At 39.8% G+C, this 25,457-nt stretch overlaps 1 protein-coding gene across 1 annotated transcript in view; it reads right to left on the bottom strand.

Moving 5' to 3' along the window:
- DNAH8 (dynein axonemal heavy chain 8) overlaps positions 1 to 25,457 on the bottom strand; it is a 283,834-nt gene that overhangs the window by 101,870 nt on the left and 156,507 nt on the right. Inside the window, exons 57-66 of the mRNA XM_070245526.1 lie at positions 23,322 to 23,535; positions 20,835 to 20,944; positions 16,535 to 16,698; positions 14,729 to 14,921; positions 12,779 to 12,901; positions 11,099 to 11,229; positions 5,434 to 5,587; positions 3,953 to 4,117; positions 2,582 to 2,808; positions 346 to 464 (exon numbers count right to left, since the gene is read on the bottom strand). Coding sequence (XP_070101627.1) covers positions 346 to 464; positions 2,582 to 2,808; positions 3,953 to 4,117; positions 5,434 to 5,587; positions 11,099 to 11,229; positions 12,779 to 12,901; positions 14,729 to 14,921; positions 16,535 to 16,698; positions 20,835 to 20,944; positions 23,322 to 23,535 — 1,600 coding nt within the window. The remainder of the gene's footprint in view (positions 1 to 345; positions 465 to 2,581; positions 2,809 to 3,952; positions 4,118 to 5,433; positions 5,588 to 11,098; positions 11,230 to 12,778; positions 12,902 to 14,728; positions 14,922 to 16,534; positions 16,699 to 20,834; positions 20,945 to 23,321; positions 23,536 to 25,457) is intronic.

The raw sequence follows: 25,457 nt of genomic DNA, 5'->3' as shown, positions 1-25,457 counted from the left end.
TTAAGGCAAATTGTAAAGAAACCAAAAACTGAAATTGTGGTCCGTTGCCAAGAGCTGGCCTCCCATCTGCAGTGGCTATGGTGACCCACTGCCCGACGGGGTGGACCCAGAGTTGAACGAGCTGGGAGAAAGGGTTTTAGACAGAAAACAGGCCACCGCTACTCAGATTTTCTTCTGCCCAGAGTTTCTTGGCAGGTCAAAAGACCCATAAGGGTATCCCTGAAAATAATCTATTACTAACAATAAAGTCAGTATTTCGTTTTCAAACACAACAACATCCGCCAAACAAAATATAGGGATCTCTATCAAACAAGCCCTAAAAAGACAAGATTCCATTCTGCTTACCAATATTCATACGTTCAGCTTGTTCATTAATATATTTCACCTTTTCAGTATAAATGTTTTTATAACCGTTTATAAAAGAGAGATAAGATTTGGGAGTCACATGTGCTCTTCGGCGGTATCTGAAAGTAGAACATAAAAATGGTCTTCATCTCTATCGGTCTGGTGTACTCTCATAGAATGTCAATACAGACGCTCTTCCCACAGTGACATCAGTGCCATTCCAGAGAGTGAGTCGCCAGCAGGAGGGCAGGAATTGTGAATGGTTTCCCTAGAGTCAAGGTGGGAAGAACACTACATCTCTGATATTTTGATCTTCTAGAGGTCTCTGACTCGACTCTTAGCCCTGCTCTGGGCTTATTTCCTCATTTGGAGAACTGAGAAAAGAATCGTGGCCCTACACCTTCCAGAATTTTGTGAAGATCAAAAAATAAAATAGCATATGGAAACACGCTTTCAAACTTCAGGATTCTGTACAAATGTTAGGGATAAATGGTTGAAATGAATTTGTGCTATGATCTGTTTTAATTCAACTGATATGTGCTACACACCTCTTCACTGCTAGAAACCAGCAGGGTGGGCTTACAAAGTGAAAACCAGTCTCTCCACTGACCCGTCGGGTCATCCTTGAAATCAAGGCAGCCACACTTGATTCAACATTCCACTCTCTGTGGGCTTTGTATAGTAATTATATTTAACAATAGAAATAATAAAAGGAATTATTGTATACAGGAGAAACTCAGGTCAAAGAAGAGCTCCTCATAGTCTATCAAATCATTTTACCTTTTATATTAAATTCTTCACTTTTGGAGTTCTGAAGATTTATAACATTTAAAGACAAATTTTAAGGACTTGGGCATATATGTGACTATCATTAAAGCATTATATAAATATTACATTCAGAATAAACTTCTACAGCCTAAGAAGATATGAAAATACACCAATATTTTCAAAAATAAAGACATGCGTTTTTCGGGGTCGGCCTGGTGGCACAGCAGTTAAGTTCGCACATTCTGCCTCGGCGGCCCAGCTTTTGCCAGTTTGGATCCCGGGTTCGGATGTGGCACCACTTGTCAAGCCATGCTATGGTAGGCGCCCCACATATAAAGTAGAGGAAGATGGGCACAGATGTTAGCTCAGAGTCAGTCTTCTTCAGCAAAAAGAGGAGGATTGGCAGCAGACGTTAGCTCAGGGCTAATCTTCCTCAAATAAAATAAAAATAAAAATAAAGACATGGGCTTTTGCAGCTGTACAAAGGTAAAAATTTCTCTCCACAGATGATGGTAGCAGGAGTTCAAGTTAAGTAGAAAGAAAATCTTCCTAACAGTAAGAATTAATACACACAGATTCACCAAGAGAATCCAGGAGATTGTCTAGAATTATTTAGGAGAGTGATCCAGGTATGGTTTCAAGTAAAGAAAAGATTCTAGGATAAACAAACTTTTGCAAGATAGGTACTCCCTGGAAAAATGGATGAAAATGTTACCCAGACTCTCTCTGCAGAAAAATAGGTAGTCTTTCTGGGGGGTTCCGCACCCTCTGCAGCCCATCCATTAACGCTAGGGGAGAAGCCCACTGTTCCAGAGACCCATGATGGGCCATGTTTACTCACATCTGTCAGTTGTACATAGTGAATCTCAGGCTTTGGGGGAAAATGCTGTATTTCTGAGCTGTCAACACCAGCTTTCATATAACGAACACTACTGCTGCTTTTAAGGAATGGTCTCTTCTACAGTCAATTAAAATTTTGTTTCATAATTATTTGGCATTAAGGCACTGATAAGACTAAGTAATGCAAATGCAAAACCTAAATCCCTTAACATAAGGCAATAATGAAACTTTAAAACAGCGTACTTCTTTAATCAAGATAATGCGTCTGAATAAGAAATTAATTTTAAATAGTTTAAAATCAACTAGTTAAGTCATTTTCAAAAGAAAAATTAAGCAAACAAAATAAAGTGATTCATTAAGCATCCGTTACTTGGAGGCCTGGAGGGAAAAGAGGCACTTAAGTACGGACAGTAGTTAATTTTTAAATCTTGTTTACTTATCATCTTTCAATACATACTCCCTAGAAAATCAAAGCAAGAAAAAATATTAGTATAGCTGGGCCTTTGTGCTAAATCAATATTAAGAGTCTTTTACTGGATGTTTCTATAAAAAAGAAATTAAAAAAAATTTCCTCTTTGGGGTGAACTCTGTGGGTCTGTAGCTATCATGCGTGTGTTATGTCACTTACCTTTGGAAGTAACTTTCACAGCTCTCTGAAACCATATCATGGAAGAGCCCCATTGTTTCTACAACTTGTCTTTTTGTGTCACTAGAGCAGACAATATTATAGCCTGAAAGGAAATAGGAGGCCACGGCGATCAGAGCCTCCTTGGGCCAGCGACTGAACCAGTCCATAGTGCAACCTGATATCAAGCCAGGAAATTTCAAAGAACGGGCACGGAACTTCTCACCAACCTATTGAGAGCAAAGTGAAGAAGTATTAGGAACACAGGGATTATGATTCAGCTAGAGAGGGGTTTATGTATTCTGAGCCAACAGTGTGACATCAAAAAATGTTTTAAAAAATTTTCTTAGACTGCATTAATACATAAATTAAGTGTCCAGATGAAAGGAGATAATATGTCCACGCTCTTCCCTGTCCTAAGACTACACCTGTTTTGTTCCAGGAGCTCCTAGAATAAATAATAAATAGCTCCTTTTTAAGAGGAAACTGACCAACGAGAACTCTTCTAATGACAGATGACCAGGAAAGACCTGGACACTGAAACAGGTGAGAACAGCAGAAGGAACGAGAGGTGTTTGGTGTAAAAAGGAAACAACTTAGGGAGAATGCATAACTTTCTCCAAATATCTAAAGAGCTGTCTATGGGAGACCGATTGGGTTCATTTAATAGCACTGAAACAAAATCACAGGGAAAAGACAGAGAGATAAAATTCAACCGCTGTAAAGAATATATTTCTCACTATTAGACTAAAATTTAAGCAGGTTGCCTAGTAAGTTAGTGAGATCCTCAGAGCTGGGCTGCCCATTAGGACTTTCTGTGATGATGGAAACGTTCTATGTATGTGTTTTCCAATATGGCAGCCGCTAGCCACACAGAGCTATTGAGCACTTGAAACGAAGTAGTGGGACTAAGGAATTGGATTTTTATTTTTACTTAATTTTAATCAATCAAAATTTAAATGGCCAGACATGACTAATGGCTAGTATATCGGGCAGCATGGTAAGCTAGAGATATTCAAATCTCCATCAGGGACATTCTAGATGGTATGTCTATACTGGAGGTAGAGCTGAATAAGATTATATCACCAATATATTCAATATCCAATATATTATAATTCAAACAGTCTATGTCTCTAGGTAATTAATGAAAGTTGTAGGCTACGCAGTAGTTTCCAGTAAGATGAGTATTTTAAATTATCACACTTTGGTATGAGATTTTGGTCAGTGCAGAATGGTGGTAGTAAAGTGTTCATTTGAATTCAATGTAACAAATGTTAGTTTCTGCTCAAATCATCTCATCAGAGAAGGTAAACTATCAAGTGCATTTAAACAAGTAACTCCTCCTACATAGATATAAATAAAATAAAACCTCACTGGAGAGAAGCAGAGAACAACATGCAGGTTCTTCCGTGACCTGGAGATGAAGTACTCATACAGGTTATCAAAGGTTGGAGGATGGCGAGGCAGCTCCCTTTTCATCACCGATATCAGACCTTGGGTGATTTCATCCATCTCATCTCGTGCAAACAAATTGGAGATCTTTGAACAATAGACAAGAAAATGTTCTGTATTTTAAGAGTTGCCCACAGCCAATTCACTGCCAAAGTCTGGTCTTTTTTCCCCCTGTATGTCATCTTTCTTCATATTTTCTTTCTGCATCTCCATAGCCAAATCCCTGGTTTGCCACAGATTGCTAAAAGTGCAACTTTTTATTGAGCAGCTTAATCAGGAGGAAACTACGTTTCCCTTTGCTCAAATAGCTATCACCAAAAAGCCATCTCTTCCACCATTCCAATCATCCCTTTAAACGTCCAGTGACGCCCTCTGTTCCGACTCATAGTCTCAACTCTGGCTCCAAGGTAGTTAACCAGTTCATGCTCCAGTGAGCATTACTGATACATCATTATGAAAAGAAGAGTTAACACGCAGGTCTGATGGAGAGAAGGATGTGCTTGCAGGGCTGGCCGGCCCTCTGCTGGCATCTGGGAACTTGGCTTTTGGACTGTCTCCTTCATTACTAACTGATACGGTTGTTCCACTGCGTCTAGACTACTTATACAAACACTGGGATATATGGTGAACATCTGCGTTCCTTCTGGGAGTCTGGAATTTTGGCAGTTGTGGCTAGGTAGGGAGTAACTGCATGACCAGCCCTCCAAAAAACTGTTGGCCTCTGAGTCTCAAACAGGCTTTCCTGAACAGAAACACAATGCATGTGTTACTGCAGTTCACTACTAAAGGAAAAGCACATTCTGTACGGCTTCTTTGGAAGCACATAGGAAGCCTGCACGTGGATTTCTCCAGACTCTACTTGAGGGGTCTTTTTCTTTACTGATCTGGCTGTGAATCCTTACTACGTTGCTGCAATAAATCTTAGCCATGAGTACAACAATATGTTAAGTCCCAGGAGTGCTTCTAATGAAGTACCAACCATGTGGGTGGTCATGGAAGTGCTGAGACAAGTGGTATCAGGAGTGGTGACAAAAACATCCATTTACTGCTGGTGGAACTCTTTCAACTATTCTATCCTCTTGATTATTAGAGAGAGAGAGAGAGAGAGAGAGACAATGATAGATAGAAAATTTTGCTTCTCCGAAAATAAATTATAAGATCAAATTGAAAATTGAAGAGCCAAATAAGGAACCATATTTAAAATCAAACAAAGCATACAAAATATCTGAGGCGGGCAGCATTAATTTCACAAGAACTTCAAAAAATCTACTAAATCTCCCATGTTAAGCATGTCTAAAATGAAAAACGTGTGCTAAATGGCCTCTCTTCTCAAGGGTGGCTGCTCTTTCTATTCAAATTTACATTTTAAAAATATGAGCTTTTTCTCTACTTTCGGGACTTACCTCCCCTGAAGATAGCAGGTTGTTAAGATATTCCAGAAATGCCTCATCTTTTATTTCATTGTCTGTAAAGATGAAAGTGATACCTTTTCCATCAGCACCAGCAACTTTGTACAAACCTTTCAAGTCCTCTGTTAGATTATTCACGTTATAAGACCTAAAAAGAGAAGCAGTAGGAAATTTAAAATTAAAAAAAATATATAATCATAATTTATCTCAAAACACCATATAACCCATGATAATTAGAGCATAATCTGCACCTGCTCCAATAGATATTAAGTAATAGTGCCTGCTAGATAACACGGAGATTAGAACCAAATGGCTACATTATGATTCAAAGTAAATATGTTGTACTTAACTTGAGAAGTGAGAGATGGAGAATTTACCAGAAGCGCTTCGCGTTGAATAACTGGGAACAGAGAATGAACTTTTACTCGCTGAGAGCTGAGAGTCCTCAGCAACAGATTTTGCCCAAGTGAATACATGTGTAAAACCAATCTGAAATTTGGATGAATTTGGATTTGCAAGAAAGCCAAAATAAATTATAAATAAAATTAGTGATAAATTTTATACAGTGGTAATTTGCACATCTAAGTAGCTGGATTCAGAGAAAGCCTGCAGAAAAACATGCATTATGCAATGTGATATCAATAAGAGAGATGTTATAATTATGTGGTTGCAGATGATGAAAAGAGAAGCCCTTGGTCTTTATCTGTTTCCTCTGCTCCCTACTAAATGCATGCGCCACCAGAGATGTGTAAAAACAAAGCAGACGTTTTCTGCAGTGCTGTATATGAATCCTCATGACTATAAGTCCATGATGAGGACTATAAAGAACCCACTCTTGAAGGAGATTTTACAGTGCAAGTAATAACAGTAATATGCCATAGGGTCTAATGGAAAGACTATGGGCCTTGGAACCAGAAGGACTGGGGTTCAAATCCCCATTCTGCAGCTTTAGAAAAGTTCCTTCACATTTCTCAGGTTCTGTTGACTCATCTGAAAAATGAAGATTTGTAAAGATTTGTAAAGAAAGATTTATTTAAAAAAAACAAACCTATTCGTTAAAGGTTGTTGTGGGTGTTAGAGATGATGTAGCTTAAGCACACTTAAATGAATAAATAGCTTATTTTTAAACTGGGGGCATCAGCTACCCCCTTCAGAGTGGCACTACAGTAGAAGTCTTAGAGACCTCGGCAAAAGGAACCCCATCAAAAAGAAAACATAGGTCCCTCACAAAATAATTCTGAAGGGGGGAATTCATTAAAAAAGAGAAATTGGTTAAGATGGTTTGTTGAGATGTAGCTGCACCTACGTCTGCATCTGTGCTGTGACAGTAACACAGCCCACATCCTTCCTGCAGAGGTGGTGTAGCCAGGTGCTGTCAGAGTAATCCTCTCACTAACAGGCCAGTCTCTAAATCGACCAGGCAGTGAAATCACATAGCTATTTTGGCTATTTTTTTTTTCTTTTTTTGTTGGTGAGGAAGACTGGCCCTGAGCTAACATCTGTGCCAACCTTCCTCCATTTTGTATGTGGGATGCTTACACAGCACAGCTTGATCCGTGCCCAGGATCTAAACTGGTGAACTCTGGGCCACCAAAGCAGAGAGTGCGAACCCAACCACTACCCCACTGGGCCAGCCCCTGATTGTTTTTTTAATTAAACTGACCATTATATATTGCTTTTGCGATATGTAGACACAGTCATAACACACCTCGCCCTAGGTCCTGACCTCTCTTGCTTCTTTCTTTCACAGCTAAGCTTCTTGAGGAATTTCTAAATTTATCTTTGCTTCTTGACTACCTTAATTCAATGTGGCGTCTGCACCCATCCACTCCACTGAAAGTTTGGTCACATTGACCATTAGTTGCCACTTTTCGTGCCTTAACTTAATCAACATTTTCAGGCTAATTCGCTCCTTCCTTGGTTTCTGCAAACCACTCTGGATTTCCTCCTCTCTGCTCGTCTCTCCTCATTCCTCACTGCAAGCAAAGGGGGCTCTCTGTGTTGGGAGGCCCCACAGTTGTTTCCTCAGCCGTCTTTTCTTCTCACTATGCACCCTATGCCTGCTCCTCATTAATCTAAAAGTGTTCTCTCCATGGAGACTTCTATACTTAAATCTCCAGAACCCCCTCCTGAACTCCTCCTCCACGTGTCTAACTACCTATGGAAACTGCATGGTCCTCAGACATCTCATACTCAACACATCCTGAGCCAAATTCTCATTTTACCCTTTTAAACCTGGTCATTTATTCATTTGCTCAAACATATTTTTATAGCGTTGGTTATAGCAATGGTAGACAATGCAAAGGTTACAATGGTCCATCCTCAGGGAGCTCACAGCACAGGGAAGGAGATAGAAAAGTGAACCCACACTGCTTAATGCACTGTGACAAATACCGCTAGAGAAACTAGGGTGTCATCCAAGACCCCTTCTTCTAACATATTTTTATAGTGTTGGTTATAGCAATGGTAGACAAGTCAAAGCTTACAATGGTCTGTCCTCAGGGAGCTCACAGCATAGGGAAGGAGACAGAAAAGTGAACCCACACTGTGTAATGCACTGTGACAAATACCACTAGAGAAACCAGGGTGTCATCCAAGACCCTTTCTTCTTTCCTCTGTCACCCCACATCCAACCAGTTGCTGTCAATCCTACCAACTTTAAACAGCCCCCACTGACGCCTCCTCTCTATTCCCACTGACCCTGCTATTTTAAAATATCCCCGGGATTTGTTTTAATCAGGTATAGTAAGAAACGCAGACACGGAAAGGACTGTCACAAAGGAGGAAGCTTATAATCACAGATCCCTAGAACCAGGAGGCAGCATGTCATGCCACACAGGGCTACATGGGGAAGCATAGGGTCGGTCACGAGGCAGAAGGAGTGAGGGGAAAGCATGGGCAACAGCCTTTATTGTGGTTTCCTTGAGGAAAGCAAAGGCCGGTAGGGTGAAGAGACAGGATTGGCTAGTCTGAATAATTTCAGCAGGCTCTGGGGCATGGATGCTGCCCCTAGTTGACTGGTACTCGTCTCTGGGGTGATTAGGGAAGAGGAATATTGCTTCCTGGAGTGTAAAGCCAGATAGAGGCAGTGGTTTGGAGTTTGAGCTCTGGACTGGCTGGTTTACAGATGAAAGGCACACTCCTGGGCTAGTCATTAGCTATCTCGAAGAACTGACTAGCCCTGGGAGGGGCAGTCTCTCCCCACTCAGCAAGGCTCCAGATGCCAGAACATTAAGAATACAGAAAACGAGAAAATATAGTTACATCTGTCAGAATTTAAGCCTCTGTCATTCCTGTCTACAATGACTGCAACAACACCTACGCTTGGATCACAACTCAGAGAGCTTCAGGAATCAGGCAGCAATGCCAGAGTGAAGTAGGGCTGGTGGGTCTCTGGTAATTGGAGGACTGGGTGTCCCATCTCAGGAGGCAGCTGCTGCTCAGCTCCAGGCACCTGGGAACGTAGGCCCAATGTCGCCAGATCTTCCAATTATTTCAAGAGAAGTCAGAAACATGTTTTTGCTTTTTTGGTTTTCATTTTTGCTGAGGAATATTAGCCCTGAGCCAACAGCTGTTGCCCATCTTCCTCTTTTTTTGCTTGAGGAAGATTAGTTCTGAGCTAACATCTGTGCCAATCTTCCTCCACTTTATATGTGGGTCACTGCCACAGCATGGCTGATGAGGGGTGTAGGTCCATGCCCCGGATCCAAACCCATGAACCTGGGCCACCAAAGCAGAGTGCACTGAACTTAACCACTACACCATGGGGCCTGCCCTGTTTGTTCGTTTTTTATGTGGAATCTCCTAATTTTTAAATGTTGACAACTAATTAAATTTAATTTAATTAATCTCTAGATATTTGATGTTTTTTGTTTTTAAAACGTTCTTGTAAATTGTATCTTGTTAAATTTGTATCTATTTGGCAACAGAGTGGTGTGCATGTGTTAATTTAAAAAGTCATCTAAAATGTATATGGAAATGCAAAGGGCCAAATATCCAAGATAATCTTGAAGAAGAATAACAAAGCTGTTCAAGACATACTAAAAAGCTACAGTAATTAAAATAGTGGGTAATGGTGCAAAGATAGATAAGTAAACCAGTGGAACAGACTATAGTCAGAGATATGACGAGTCGATTTATGGGAAAAAAATGACACTGTGATGTGGTAGGAAAAGGATGACCTTTTCAATAATGGAGCTGAACTAATTGGATATCTATTATATTTAAAAAATAATCTTAACTCCTATCTCAGACTGCATAAGAATAAAAATTCTAGAGAAGTTATGGTTCTAAATGTACAAACAGTAAATTTTATTTGTAAATGTGCAAGAAATTACAGGAGAATATATTCATAAACTTGGGGTAAACAAAGAGTTTTTTTAACAGAATACAAAGAGCACTAAAATAAAGGGAAAAATTGAAAGCTTAAGCTTCATTAAAATTAAGATCCACTGAGAGTGAAAAGGAAGCCAATGACTGGGAGAAGGTATTTGCAACACACACTCTGACAAAAAAATTATATCCAAAATACATACAGAACTCCTAAAAACCAATAAGAGAAAGAATCACACCCCAACTGAAAAAAAAAAAATGGGCAAAGGATTTAAACAGATATTTCACAAAACAGGCTGTCCAAATAGCCAAGAAGAGATGAAAACGTGTTGAACGTTGTTAGCCATCTGGGAATTGCAAACTAAAACCACAATGAAATACCACTCTATATCCACCAGAATTGCTAAAATGAAAAAGATTCACAATGCCAAGGGCAGGCAGGCATGTGGAAGAATCAAAACTCTCATAAACTACTGGTGGAAGTGTAAACTGGTAGAATCACTTTGGAAAACTACCCTGCAAATCTACTAGAGCTGAATATATGTCTACTCCATTTCCAGCAGTTCTTTCTCTAAGAGTATACCCAGATATGTACAAGAATATTCAGACCAGCTCTATTTGCCAAAAAAAAACACCCCACAAATGTTTGTAGTACAATGGATAAAACAAATTGTAGCAATATGTGATAAAGCCGAAGATTATACAGTGACAAGGATGAACAAGATATTGGTACATGTGGCATCATGGATGGATCTCACATAAATAGTGCAAGCAACAGAAACGACACAAAAAAGGCAAGCTTGTGTGAATCGATTGATATAAAGTTCAAAAGTACAAGCCAGCCCTGATGGCCTAGTGGTTAAAGTTCAGCACTCTCACCACTGTGGTGGCCCAGGTTCATTTCCCAGTCGTGGAACCACACCACCCGTCTGTCAGCTGCCATGCTGTGGTGGCAGCTCACACAGAAGAACTAGAAGGACTTACAACTAGGATATACAACCATGCACTGGGGCTTTGGGGAGGAAAAAAAAAGTTCAAAAACAGGCAAAACTAATCAATGGGGTTAGAAGTCCAAATATGGTTACCCTTGAGAGGGTAGTGACTAGGGTAGGACATGAGGCTTCCTCCTGGGGTTTTCTTCCTACATAGGTGTACTTACTTTGCGATTTCTCTGATCTGTGTACATTTCCTTATATATGTTACACTTCAATGAAAAGTTTACTTAAAAAAGAAATATACCAAATTGTTGTATTTTTTTTTAAGTGAACATTTCACTCCACAGAAATTAACTATAGAAAACATACCGCCATGTTTTATTTTATCTTACCTGGTTAATGTTATCTGGAATATTTGATAGCCAGCAATAAAAGAGGCCAGTCTCGAAAGGCTTTGTTTTCCTGAACCACCGACACCCACCAGCAATGCATTTCCACACGATGTTCGAATTATTCGTGAAATCTGTTTTGAAATAAAACAGCATTTATTTGAAAATAGGATTCAGCTGTTTACATTTTCTTGCACTAAATGGGTCCAATGTTGACCATACGCTTCTAGACTACATTAAACTCTTTAACGGTATCTCAGAATTTTAAAAATTAAAGTTTCAGATTGATTTATTTGATTCAAATCCTTCCCGTGCCCATCTACATTTGCATCATGAAAAAGAGCACAAATTGGCTTTCCTATTTCCTATTTCAAAACTATTCTGCGTGTGTGTGTAATTTTATTATTTTTTGACTCAGTGGATGGTAGAGCTGCTCTTCCCAATACGCAGAAAGAAGATTAGAATTGTTTGCATATTATTCACCAGCCCAACACGTTGAATTATGTAGACACCCAGCTCGACAACCAATACTACGTCTATCATATCTCTGCCAATGAAAGTTTTTTAAAAGTACCAAAATTCTGCTTACAACGGGGGCAGGAAGGCTTTGGAGAAAAAGACTTGGAGAAACAGGCTTCAGTTTTGTGTTGCTTTTTCTGTGGTTGATTTCCTCAGTGAAGGAGACTAAGGCTCGAGCTGTGGTTCTAATCTTATGTAGGCCAATTGAAGACATTGCTAAAAAGTTGTCTTTTATCATTAATGTCACTGATTGGGAAGACAGTCTAGATGGATCACTAAATTCATTACCACCACTAAAAAGAATTTTTTTAAATGCGAGTTTTACAAGTGGCAGATCAGTAACAACGCCTTGATATGCATTAATTCTATCATTATAGTTTTAATATATTAATCATTTATGTGGTTTTGCACCTAGAACAGGGTCCCAGACCCCCAAGACCTAGTCACAGTGGGTGCTCAATAATTACGTGCTGAACTGTCGGATATGAAACAGCCCTAGAACACGTGGAAATTCATGAACTTTGCAGAAGACAACTTTATGATAAATACAGAACTAACTGCCTCCCCTTTATTAAACCTCCCTACTCGGTGTTTTGACTTCCTAGAGAAACTCCTGTTTGATCTACAAATTATATAAAGAAATAATTCCTTTCTGCAGCCTTTCAGACTTGGATCAAACTATGCTCCTTTTGGGTGGTGCCTCCAGTTGGTTTCTATTTTTTCACCAGTGCTGTATACCCACCCTAACCTTTCCCCATCAGTGTGCCCATGTTCTGTAAGCCAATAATGAAATTGACATTTTTTTAGAGCATCGACTTTTCCCCCAGGGGGAACAGGATTCCTATTATATCAAAATATAATTTGAGGAGGGAGTATTTCTTCACAGGGTTCTCTATCTTACTTTCTAGGAAGGTAAAACTCTTTGGCTCAGCGTGTCAAAAGCTCTGAACACAAAAGCCATCAATTTGCCTTTGAAAAACATTTGCTGTCATGTAGGTGGATTCGGGTAAGGGGTTTCTGATCCTTTGTTCTCTGAGACAGTGAACTGACCCAACGTATGGACACTCTTCTATACACTACTCGATACTATATATTTATTGTCTCATAAATTTACTAAGCTTTTACACGATCGAGTTCTATCAGTAAATAGTCAATAATTAGAACCTTAATAAGATGAGTCATTGCGTCCTTAAAAAATACCAGATCAAGAGTTGTTCCTCTGATGATTTCGTTGAACTGTCTCTGGTAAAACTGAAGCTTTTCAGACAGAAAGTCAAAGGATGGGATCTACGGTGGGGGAGAGAGAGAGAAAAATAATATTTAAGATCCAAGTATTTATGCAAGTAACAATTGTAAAGATACTCAAAAGTAATCCCCAAAAAAATTGCTTTAAAAACTTAATGGATTTCCAAACAACCCAGTCACAAAATGGGCAGGGGACATGAACAGACATTTCTCAGCCATAAAAAAGGACAAAGTTGTCCCATTCACAACAACATGGATAGACCTTGAGGGTATTATGTTGAGTGAAATAAGCCAGACAGAGAAAGACGAACTCTGTATGACTCCACTCATAGGTGGTAGTTAACATATAGACAAAGAGAACTGATCAGTGGTTACCAGGGGAAAGGGGGGATGGGGGGAGGGCACTAAGGGTGAAGTGGTGTACCTACAACATGACTAATAATAATGTACAACTGTAATTTCACAAGGTTGTTAACTATCATAATCTTAACAAAAAAACATAAAAAAATAAAATAAAATAAAGGGGCCATTCTACTTGAGTGTAAAAAACTTAACAGATTTCCAAAGATTTGTCACAGATTAGTCTACTTTTAGTTATTTCCATTTTCGGAGGCCTGAAACCTAACTGCATTAGCTGGTTTCCAATCTGAAATCATTCCTGATTTTTCCCTCCAAGGACCCCCGGCACCAACTCCTACCCATGGTAATTAATGTGGGAATATAATAAAGATTTTTTTCAGTTTTATTTGCTTTTTCATATTCTTTATGGATTTTAAACAAAATGCAGAAGGTGTACATAGTTTATGTAATCAAATCGTTCTGAAGGAAATCCTCCCATATTTGTTTTACAAATTGTTTCTCCCCATTTAATTCTTTGATCTATGTGCATTTCAGAATTACTTTATGTGACCTCGTTTAAAAAATCCCTTTGTTTCAAACTTCATAAAACCTATACATTAATTTAGGAAGAATGATGTGTTGTGTTGCTATTTAATCAAGTAAAGTTTTGTCATGTTTATTCTTAGATATTTTACATATTTGTTGCTGTTGAATGAAATACTTTTCTGTTATATTTTCTATCTTGTGATTGTTGGCAAGAGTTGTCAGACTTTTTCTGTAAAGGGCAAGAAAGAAAATATTTTAGGCTCTGTGGCTCATAAGGTCTCTGTCACAACTATTCAACACCGCTACTGTGGTGCAAAAGCAGCCAGACAATCTCTAAAGGAATGGGCACGGCTGTGTTCCAATACAACTTCACTTATGGATACTGAAATTTGAATCCCATACCATTTTCATATGTCACACAATATTATTCTTCTTTTGATTTTTTTTCTACCCATTTAAAAATGTAAAAACCCTGCTTAGCTCACAAATCTAATAAAAACTAGGTGATAAGCTGGGTTTGGCCCATTGACTGTAATTTGCCAACCTCTTACATAGAGGATGGGTATTGAGTTTTATATTTATATCATACTCGGTTATCTTACTGAACTCTTAAAACAAATTTTAAGTTCTCTTGGATTATATTAAGAGATAATCATATCATCTGCAAATAATGATATTTTTGTTTTTTCCTATCTTCTAATTAGATCTATTTTCTTTTTGTCGTTTTGTTGCAGCGCATAAAACTTCCAAAGAAATATTAAATAAGTGTGAAAATTGTAGACATGCTTGTCTTATACCTGACTTTAATGGGATTGCTGCTAAATTTCATTGAAAGAAATATTTCACTTGGTGTGTGATGACAGGAATCACAACCCATAACTAAAGTAGAAGTTACCGCAGCTCCGTCGTGGGACTCGAGCGCAGGGAGAAATATCTAGTTAGGTGAGTGGTCCAAAAATCTCTTTTAAAGATGAAAATAAGTACCATTTCATAGATTTTGGGGACTTCAAATGTAGTGTCTTCAGGTTCATCACCAGTTGGTTCAGGCATCTCACGGAGAAAATCTACAAAGTATGGCTCAGGAAGGATATGTGAAGCCACATCTGCACCAACATTTTCTTCAATTGCACGAATAAGGTGCACATTAAACCACTGCTCATCTTCAGGAGTTATAAATCTGAAATAAAAATACAGTAGTAAAAATGCAAAATCTGGAGGCATGTTTCCCAACTGGACGTGGTTCCGACCTCCCTCCACCTCCTCTCAGCCCCCATCCTGCACCCCCATAGCCTCAGAACAGGGAAACAATATGTTCTGCCTTCTGACGAGAAGGACGCAACTCCACCCACGAGACTATAACACTGATGGTGTCACTTATAGAAAAGACGGACGAAGAGTCTCTCCTTGACCAAACAGTCAGGCTCCTCTGAATTTTCTCCCTAATGAGGCCACGACTTTTGGCCTTCTGTGGCCTTCTTTGCCTCACCCAGTTTTAGCAAGAATCTTGTCAGGTCAGATAGGTCAGAATCCCCCACTCCTCCTGTCTGATCACCCTTGATATCTGACCAAATTCCTCATTATCCCCAGCCCCCAGGTAATATGTGGTCACCCCAGCCTGCTTTCAGCACGAATCCTCTTAGGTCAGTTTAGCCAGAATCCTCCCTTGCCCCTGATATTTCCTCTTAGTCATTTTCCAACCTCCCCCATCCTGTTCTTTGCCTATAAATTCCCACCCTTTCCTTGTTGTATCCCGAGTTGAGCCCAATTTCTCTCCCCTAACGCAAAACCCCTCTGCAGTAGCCCCTATACCTATCATGACCGTCCTGAGGAAAGTCTGTGTGCCTTATCGTTTTAGCAAGTGTCATGAATATTCTTTTTTCTTTGACAATATGGATGACTCACTTGGGTGAGGGCAAAGGTCCCTAAAATTTGCAATCAGAATGCAGAAGTGATGACGGTCAGTAGTGGGCAAGCATCCTCTTTCTGGGTTTGTGGGCACACAGTGCATGAAGGTCCTTTTCAGACTTACAATATCAGAGGGGGAAGAGAGAAAGTAGGGGGACTAACATTTGATGAGTACCACCTCTGTGTGAGACACCATGTAGGCCCTTTACAACTTTGTAAGACTGGCATTACCACCCATATTTTATTTTATTTTATTTTATTTATTTTTTGGTGAAGAAGACTGGGCCTGAGCTAACATCTGTTACCAATCTCCCTCTTTTTGCTTAAGGAAGATTGTCACTGAGCGAACATCTGTGCCAATATTCCTCTATTATGTATGTGAGACCCCACTACAGCATGGTTTGATGAGTGGTGTTCAGGTCTCACCCGGGATCCAAACCCATCAACTCCAGGCAGCTCAAGTGGAGCATGAGAACTTAACCACTACACCACTGGGCCAGCCTCAAACCATCCATATATTATAGGGGAGGAAAGTGAGTCTCAGAGAGATGACTGGGCTTAGGTACTGGATTTCACCATGCAAAACCTACACAGAACTCACATATTTTAGAAAATATACATAACTACAATTTGCCTCTGAACGCTATCAACTCTCTGACGATGTGATTTAAAAAGATGTCCTGTTGAAATAATACTCAGGTAAATTAGCAGAGTATTTTTTCAAGGTGACCACCAGGAGGGAAATGGCATCAATGCTTCACAAGCCCCAGAACAAAGTATCACAACACTCTTTACTCTATTTATTTGAGTAGATAATGCAGGAATTAATCCAGTAATGTAAACTTCTTATATAGTACATTTAAACTGAAAGACTGTAATGCACACCTGTCTGCAATTACTCTATTGCACTCGTGTTTGAAAAGCGACAGGAGAATAGACAGTGAATTACACTCCTCAGCTTTTATGGTTAACATTCCTTGCCAAATTCTGGAAAGATCTCGAAGATTGAAAATGTAATGAAATTTAGCAGGAGTTGGTAGCATCTTCACCTGGAGAGGAAAACAAAAGTGATAATTTCAATTCACTTCACAGATGAAACTGAAAGTAGAGCTGCTTTTAGAACTATTTAATTTCACAAATCCCATTTTAAGCAAAATAGACTGAGTAAATAAACCAAGATTAAGTTTACATTTTTGTCACAGCACTGATGGAAAAAATACATCATAAATAAACCAACATGGAATTTGGAAGATCATAAGCTCTTGTATAGGATAGATTCCAACACTGCCTTACCATCATTAGTTGGCTTCAAATAAGTCACTTTCCCCTAAGTTCTTAAAAACTATGTGAGTCGTGGGAATAAGCATTCCTAATCGTTATTAACCATATTAGTGCATATATGGAAGTAAGTCATAACAAAAAACTGAAAGTGAACTGGCTGTCCAACAGTTAAGAACAATGAATGTCCACTTCTAAAGTCACTAATGACTATCTTCTATAGATTGCTTGATTAAGGTCCTTAATGTGTTTTAATTTCCACAAATATATCTCTTCCTTCCTTCCTTCCTTCCTCCCTCCCTCCCTCCCTCCCTTCCTTCCTTCCTTCCTAGCTTCCTTCCTTCCTTCCTTCCTTTCTTTCTTTCAAGGAAGATTTGCCCTGAGCTAACATCTATGCCAAGCTTCGTCTATTTTGTATGCAGGTCACCGCCATAGCATGGCTTGATGAGTGCACAAATACATTTCTATGTCACAATCTAGATTTCAGTGTGGGCATCCAGACTCAGTCAATGTGCTTTCATAAATCCATATATCTATAATAAACTGGCAGGCATGGCTAACATGCAGCTGTAAGTACTGTGTGGTTTTTCTGGGTTTTGTTTGTTGTTTGAACACTAATTTACTGATTATTTCTACCAACTTCTAGAACTCAAACAGGCAAATCTATAACAATGACACATTCTTATATGGTGAGATACCAGTTAAAGGATAAATGTGAGGTGTACTAGGTGTAAGAAGCATTACTGGCCACACTGAAAGATTGCAACTGTTATCATTAGCATCATTTTAAAGTGAAAACAATGACAATTCTGGAGATACAAAGCAAACTCTCCACATGATTTCAGGAAAGCAAATGCCTTCTTTAGCATCTATTCACGGAATATGCCCTTTCTATAGCAAAAGAGCACCCTATTGAGTTTGTGGAGTAATTTTTACAGCCTAATTCACAGTGCAAGTTAGCACAGCAGGTAGCAGGGGACATAGAACGAAGGGAAGGGAAGGGTTATTTTATCAGTCACCTTTCAATTTCCCTCTTTGCCCAGTTCCATTCCAAGCCAAAATGTTTATTCTACTCATCAAAATGTAAAACATACACTTACATTACAAATATGCAAAATAAGGGATAAGGTTATGCGAATATTGCTTTTTTTTTTCCTTTGCTATAAAAGCCTGCAGCTATGATGGCAGCCATTGGCAACTGAAGCAATCACTAAAGAGAATTACACGAATTCTTTCCCTCTTCTTCTCATTTATTAACCTGCTTCTTTCCTTCTCTGCCAATAATTCTCTTTAATTTTTGTCAACTTCTTTCTTTCCTCACCTGCTTGTGCTTTAAAGCTATGTAAACTAATATAAAGGCGAAGTGATATACAAGCCATGAGTGGACCAAAACAGTGCTTTGTGAAGATGGGAGATTTGAAGAAAAGGTACAAAGAAAGCTGCTTGTTTGGGAGTGGGGAGAGGAGCAAGGTTCACTCACTTCTCAGTGAGTATTTTTGAGCACCTCCCACTGCCCTTAAGAAGCTACCATGGTAAAAAGAGCAGCTAAGTCTGCTGCACCAGGGAGCTTCTGTTCTAGTGGGGGAGGCTGACAACAAATAGGAAACAAAGATGTTGATCAACACACAAATCAACAAACAATAATGAAAGTCATGGTTAGAAAAAATAAAGTAGGATCAGAAGACGGATGGGCCCGTTGACAGTTATTTTAGAGAAAATGATCTGAGAAAGCCCCTCTGAAGGTAAGAATGAGGAGAATGAGTCAGTTGAAGTCTAATGGCCCAGGGGCATGAACTACTTGAAGTGTTCCAGGAAGAGTGAGAAGGGCAGCATAGCGGGAGCAGAAAGATGGAAGGCAAGAGAGGTAAGCAGGGGCCAGCTCAGGGTGAGTTTCACGGGCTAGAGCAAGGCAGTGGGTTTCATTGTAAAGGTAACCGGGAATCTACCGGTGGTCTTAAGAAGGAGTAATGATCACTGATTGACTTTTTTAAAAAGCACTTTGGGACAGTGTAAAGAGCAGACTCTAGGCAGGCAAGAAGAAAGTAAGGAGATTGGTTAGGAAGTCACCGCATGGTCCAGAGGGCAGGCGATGGAAGCACTTATCAGGGTGGTCACAGCGAGATGGCAATAAACGCTCAGCTTTGGGGCATGTTTCAAAAGCATGGTTACTGAGACTTGCTGATGGATTGGATGCAGGGGCTGAGAGAGACAAATCAAGGATGGTGCCCGGTCTGAGAATGAGGACAATTGGTGCTGCTGTTAACTAAGATGCAAAAGTCTGAGGGAGGATCATATTTAAGGACAATTAAGAGTTCTGTTTGGACATGTTAACTTTGAGATGGTTATTAGAGATCAAAATAATGATGTCTACTAAGTAGTTAGAAATAAGTTTGGAGCCAAGTGGAGAAGCCTGGGGTGGAGGTATTGATTTTGAAGACATCTGCACAGAGAGGTGTTTAAAGCTTTGAAGCTGGAGGGGACTACCTGGGTAAAGAATGGAGATCGAGAAGAGGTCCCGGCATCAAGATCAGGTGCACTCCAGTATTTAGAGGAGGGGAAGAAGAAGGGGGGACTTAAAAAAAGGTAGCTAGTGGGGTAGGAAAGAAACTAGGAGCATGTGGCCCCTCTGAAGCCAAGTGAAGAAAGTGATTAGAGGGATCATTTATGTCAAACGCTGCTAAAGAGTCAAGTAAGAGGAAGGAGAAACTAACCTTTGGATGCCAAAATTGAGGTCTTTGGTGCCCTTGATGAGAACAGTGGAAATGAAAGCTTGTGCAAAATGGGTTAAAGATGTAAAGAAAGGTGAGGAAATGAAGCCAGTAAACATTCCTATGACAAAAGAAGCCTTGACGGAAAGACACCAGGAAGGCCAAGGCTTTTCAGAAAAAGACGTACATAAGCACATTAAATTGAACAATAGCTCCACTGGAAAACACATGGATATTCCCACAGAAAATTGTCTCAGACAGTCAGACCTTGCCATTCATTCTGGAGTTTCTGTAAGAGAGGCATTCTGGAGTTTCTGTAAGAACAGCATATGCAAAGACCCTGTGTCAGCAAGGAGCAGGCCCATGAATAGAACTGATCATTACAGGGAAGAGCGTTTCCTAAGAAACACCCGATTCAATTCCTCCTCTGATAATTCTGTATCTGGAATTCCCCTAGTCCACCCAGGAATCTGAAAGGCTGGCACACTCCAGATTTCCCTAGGACATAGACTTCTGCCCAGATACGTGTAATGGCCTAATGAATTTATAGTGAACCATGACAGCTAATCCTTATCTCCTTCACCATTTTTTGGCAAATATATCAACCTTTTCTTTATCTCAGACCCACATTTAATTGCCTTTTCATGAGTTTGCCTTAAGCCACCTGGTGACAGCTACAGGCCTGCTGAGCTTTGCTCAGGGCACTGACTTGTATATTAAAACCTAGACTATTTTATTATGTAGACTTCCATCCCTCTACTAACGCACGCTCTACCTCGGAGAAACACAGAGACTTTAAGTCTTGGTTAGCCAAGACTATCCAGAAATCCGTGTATTCTCTCAGTCAGTAAACATTTGAGTGTCTGACACGGTGCAGTTGAGGGGAGACAGACATACAGTCACAAATCAGAGTAACAAGTGGAAAAGCAGTCTTCTCATTTCAGCAAAATTCTGCTTAATCTCGGATGTCGTGTCTGGTTTATAGTAATATCTCATACATATGGAAAGCATCATTCAGTCAGAATATCTGCTCCCTGGAAGGAAAAGGTGTCATAAATCTATTTGAGCACCTAATTTGTCTTTTCCAAAAAAACACTACCACAAATGATGTGATGATAACTTCATGAGCCACGAGGTGAGAACTAAGCTGAATAATAGTTGACTTTTTTTTTTATTATTGACAAGAGATAATTCTGTACCTTAGTCCATTGCCACAGCACTCTGCCCACCGAAACTAAATTCGCAATCATCTCACATATTTCAGGTTTGAACTTTCTGCAAGGATCAAAGTATCCACAGCCAATAATTCCTGAAAAATAAACGAGACTGAAGGGACAAGCTTACTAAAAGATTATAAGGTATGTGTTTATCCCTGTGAATAAATTATCCCCGGACTGATTAGATGACGTTAAGAATTTCTCTTAAGGAATCAGCTAAGACTGGAAGTCAGCAGCCGGTTCTGTGAGGCTTAGTACGCAGTGGTAAGCATTTTATACGTATTAACTCATTTAATCCGCCCAACATCCTATGTGAAAGAATCTGATGTAGATATTATCATTATTATTACTATTTTAATAGGAGTTTAGTACCTTGCCCAAGGTCACACAGCTTGTGTGTAGGCAAATCTGAGACTTGAACCCAGGGAGCCTGGCTCCAGAACCTGTAAAAACAGCACTCACCCTGAAGCATATGGGAGCTGGAAGAGAACTCAGAGACTATTTCCTCATCTTGCAGATAGGGAGACCAGCCCAGACAGGCAAAACAAATTGTTCAAGGTCACACAGATCGGTTGTTGATAGACTTGGAATCAGGACTCACATCTCCTGACCTGCAGTCAATCAACACTCTAGCCTGGGCTAGTCATGTGACAGGTCCCAGCAGACACCCAGCACAGTGACAGTCTGACATAATCAGCCTCAGGAAGGGATGGGCTGTAGGTTTACAGACTATTCTTCCAGCTTCAAAATGTCTTTGGTTTTAGACTGCAAAAATAGCTTTACTCCACTTGGCTCCAGTGAGACTATCTGTTGAGTAATATGTTCATCCTGGGCATGGTATTTTCAGAAGGACATGAACATGAATACCTGCACAGAGATGCAGGGCAGGTTTATGAGGGGTGGAGCAGCTAAAGAAACTGGGCTGCATTCACACAGACCCAAGAAGAGCAGCCTTGAGGGAGCAGGAAATGGTCCTCCAAGGCCATGGCTGGTTGCACTAGATGCCTGTAAGGCCCTTTGGCTTCCTGAACTCCTACGATTCTAGATCTCCAACTCCCTGCGGGACAAATGCGTTATACAAGGAGCACGGGGTCTAGCACCAGCCTCTGCCCTGCACCAACTAAATGGCCTTGATTGGGCAGTTATTTCACTCCTCTGAGCCTCAGTTTCTGGTCTGTTTCCATATTTAATTTTCAATATTAATCATATTGAAGGGTATATAAAATAGTTTAACAAATGAGCAAACACTCATGTACAGACCACTAGACTGAGAACTACGACGTTGCCCCAGTACATTAGAAGCTCCCCCAGTCCATCCCCGCCCATAACCCCTTCCCTCCTCCAGAGGAAGCCACTACTCTGACTTGGTGAGAATCAGTAACTCACTTTTATTTACAGCTTTGCCACTTATGTTTTTAAATTTTGACCTTTTATTTATTTTTTTTTTTTTTGAAGATTGGCCCTAAACTAACATCTGTTGTCAATCTTCTTTTTTTTCCTCCCCAAAGCCCCAGTACATAGTTGTATATCCTATTTTAAGTCCTTCTAGTTCTTCTATGTGGGACGCCACCACAGCATGGCTTAATGAGCTGTGTGTAGGTCCATGCCCAGGATCTGAACTGATGAACTCCAGGCCACCGAAGCGGAGTGTGCTAACTTAACCACTATGCCACCAGGCTGGCCCCTGACCTTTTATTTTTAACTTTAATTTTTTCTTTCTTTCTTTCTTTTTCTTGGTGAGGAAGATTGGCCCTGAGCTAACATCTGTGCCAATCTTCCTCATTTAAGAAGTTCTGTCCTACCCAGTGGTCATTTAGATATTTTCCTACAAATATTTTATAGCTTTGCCTTCTATATTTAGGTCTTTAATCCATATGTATTGATTTTATCCTTAGTGTGAGATAAGGGTCCAATTTCAGTTATTTTACCATAAAAATTACTTAATATCCCAGTACTACTACCTATTGAAAGTCTGCCCTTTCCCTTCTGAGCCACAGCACTTGCTGTGTCAAATAACAAATGTCCATATACACATGTCAGTTTCTTTTGTGTGTCTTCATGTACATAACTTTTGATGGTACAGTTTATGTGAGCCTTAATTTGGTGTCAAAAATCTCATTTTAATAAACATATCAAAGTGCTCCACTTGCCTTGCTATATTATATTGTTCATCATTCATCAGCCCAAATTTCTCTGGTTAACCATGTCAAGAAAACCAAAACACAAGAGTTCCCCTACCTCCACAGCTGACCCTCAACAAGGCCATTTCCAAATATCCCTGAGTCTTCGAATAGGCTATAAAGATGAGTATTCTTAGTATTAATCCCTCTTTTCTGGTACTTAGCTCTCCATTTCAGATACTTAACCCCTTCTTCAGACAGAGCCTTTTTATCTCTTAAATAAAGTTTTTGCATGGCTTACGTTTGTTATGTAATGCAATAAAAAATTAAACACCAAGAATAGTCATACCAAAAATTTTGTCTATGGAGGCATTTGAAGGCAACGTGCAATTAAACACAGTAAACTGTCTCTTTAGACGTTGTGGAATATCATTTCGACCACCTCCGGGGTGAATCATTGCTGCTATGAGCTGCACATCCACAATAGTAGTGAAGTCTCCAGGCTTGTCCAAGCTATACATTCCTTCCATTTCCATCATCTGTCGCACAATCTCATTAGTTATCTGAAATTTTATACAGTAATATTTTAGTAACTTATCACTATCATACTCCTCCATGGCTCCTACAAAATAGCGCAGATGAGATTAGAAGAAAACCTGCAACTCTCATCAGTGAAGGGTTTGTGAATGCCAACAACCACCTTCAAGGCAATGTGACTTAGATGATGCCACTCAGGAACTCTAAACCATAAGTTAAACATGTTTGGTGCAAGTCCAGTGTGCTCTTCACCACATTGATGAAATTAATTTCCAAACAAATGTTGATAAGTGAATTATGGAATATTTGATACAATTACAACAGTACTCAGAGTTACAAATTTTGCCAAAGATATCTTTCACACTGAATATTCAACACTTCAAAATACTTTAAATCAGAATACGGGACAGTCTTACTCCTGAGCTTTCAAAATTACATTGCTGAATGTTTTCATTTGGATTTTATGTTCTTATCTTTTCTGTAGCCTCTCATACTGCTAACACTGCCCCCTTATTGAAATTTCTTCCTCTGTTGGCTCCAGAGGCTCAATTCTTTCCAACTTTGTCTTGTGACTCTGGATTGCTTCCCAAGGCCCCCTTCCTCCACTCATCCTTCATGTGTAACTGTTCTACAGGGTTCTATCCTTGGCCCTTTTCTCTTCTCACTATTTCAGGGGATGCCATCTCAACCCTATACCCTAAAGAATCTCAACTCAAGAACTCTAGCTTCAGATTCTAAGATCCACGCCTGCATATCAAAATTTCTATTGAGTATCTGCAAGTAGATGATACACAAGCACCTCAAATATGATACTCTTTCATTCAACTAACATTTAATGAATGATTACTGTGTGTTTGGCTCTACTGTAGCATAGATAAAAAGCCCTGTCTTCATGGAGCATACATTCTAGTGGTAGTAGACAAAATACATGTATAGTTGTGTGTATATACATATGTAAATAAAATGGTGTGTTATAAGCTTTTTGGAGAAAATAAAGCAGAGGGGGGAAATAGGCAGCGCTCAAGGGTGCAAGTGAATGTGGAAAGCAGAAGAGGCTTCAGCTCATGTGACATAGAAGCAAGGACCTAAAGGAGGTGAGAAAGCAAACCATTTAGATATCCAAGGGAAGAGCGTCCCAAATGGAGGAAACAGCAAACGCAGAGGCTCTGAGTGAACATTATACCCAGTACGTACAAGGATCAGTAAATGTGGTTGGAGCAGAGTCATGGGGAGACAGGATCAAACAGGTAGAGTCTTTGGGTCACAGTGAGGACTTTTCTATTTACCTTCCACAAGTCTCATGGGAGGATTCTGGGCAGAGAAGTGTGTCATGACCTGACCCATGTTTTAATTGGTTGCTTATTTGAGAATAGACTGAGACAGGTGAGGGAAATAGGGAGACAATTAAGAGGCATTTGTAATGATCAAGAAGCAAATTGTGGTTTGCACCACGTGTTTGTAACAGAGATGGTAAGTAGTGGTCAAATCTTGGATATAGTTTGAAGATAGAGCCAACAGGATTTCCTGGCAGATTGAATATGGGGTTGCTATTTCTTGAGATGAAGAGCACTTCTGGAGGAACAGGTTTAGGGAGTAACAGGAATTTGGACCTGGTAAATTTGAAACCCAACTAGACATCTCTAATTGGATAAATGAGCCTGAAATTCAGGAGCTCTTCTGCTTATAGATGATATCTAAATATGCCTCCACTCTCCTCACCTTATAGGAACTGCGGAGAAGTCTACCTTCCTTGGAGCCCTGCTGAATGGGAGAGAAAAAAAGAAAAGAAGCCTTCCCTGAGAGGTTGTGGCCTCAGAATGACACTTGCATAGATTTGCACCCTGGGTAAGCATAGCCTAAGTGAGCCAGAGACATTCAAATCTTAACCTTGCTTTGCGATGATGTTGACTGAATAAGTTCCCAAGGATCTGGCAGAAGAAAACTCAAA

This window comes from Equus caballus, chromosome 20, assembly GCF_041296265.1.
Source record: "Equus caballus isolate H_3958 breed thoroughbred chromosome 20, TB-T2T, whole genome shotgun sequence".
Lineage (NCBI taxonomy): Eukaryota > Metazoa > Chordata > Mammalia > Perissodactyla > Equidae > Equus > Equus caballus.
Note: the sequence above shows the minus strand (reverse complement) of the source record. Positions and strands in the feature narration are given on the sequence as shown.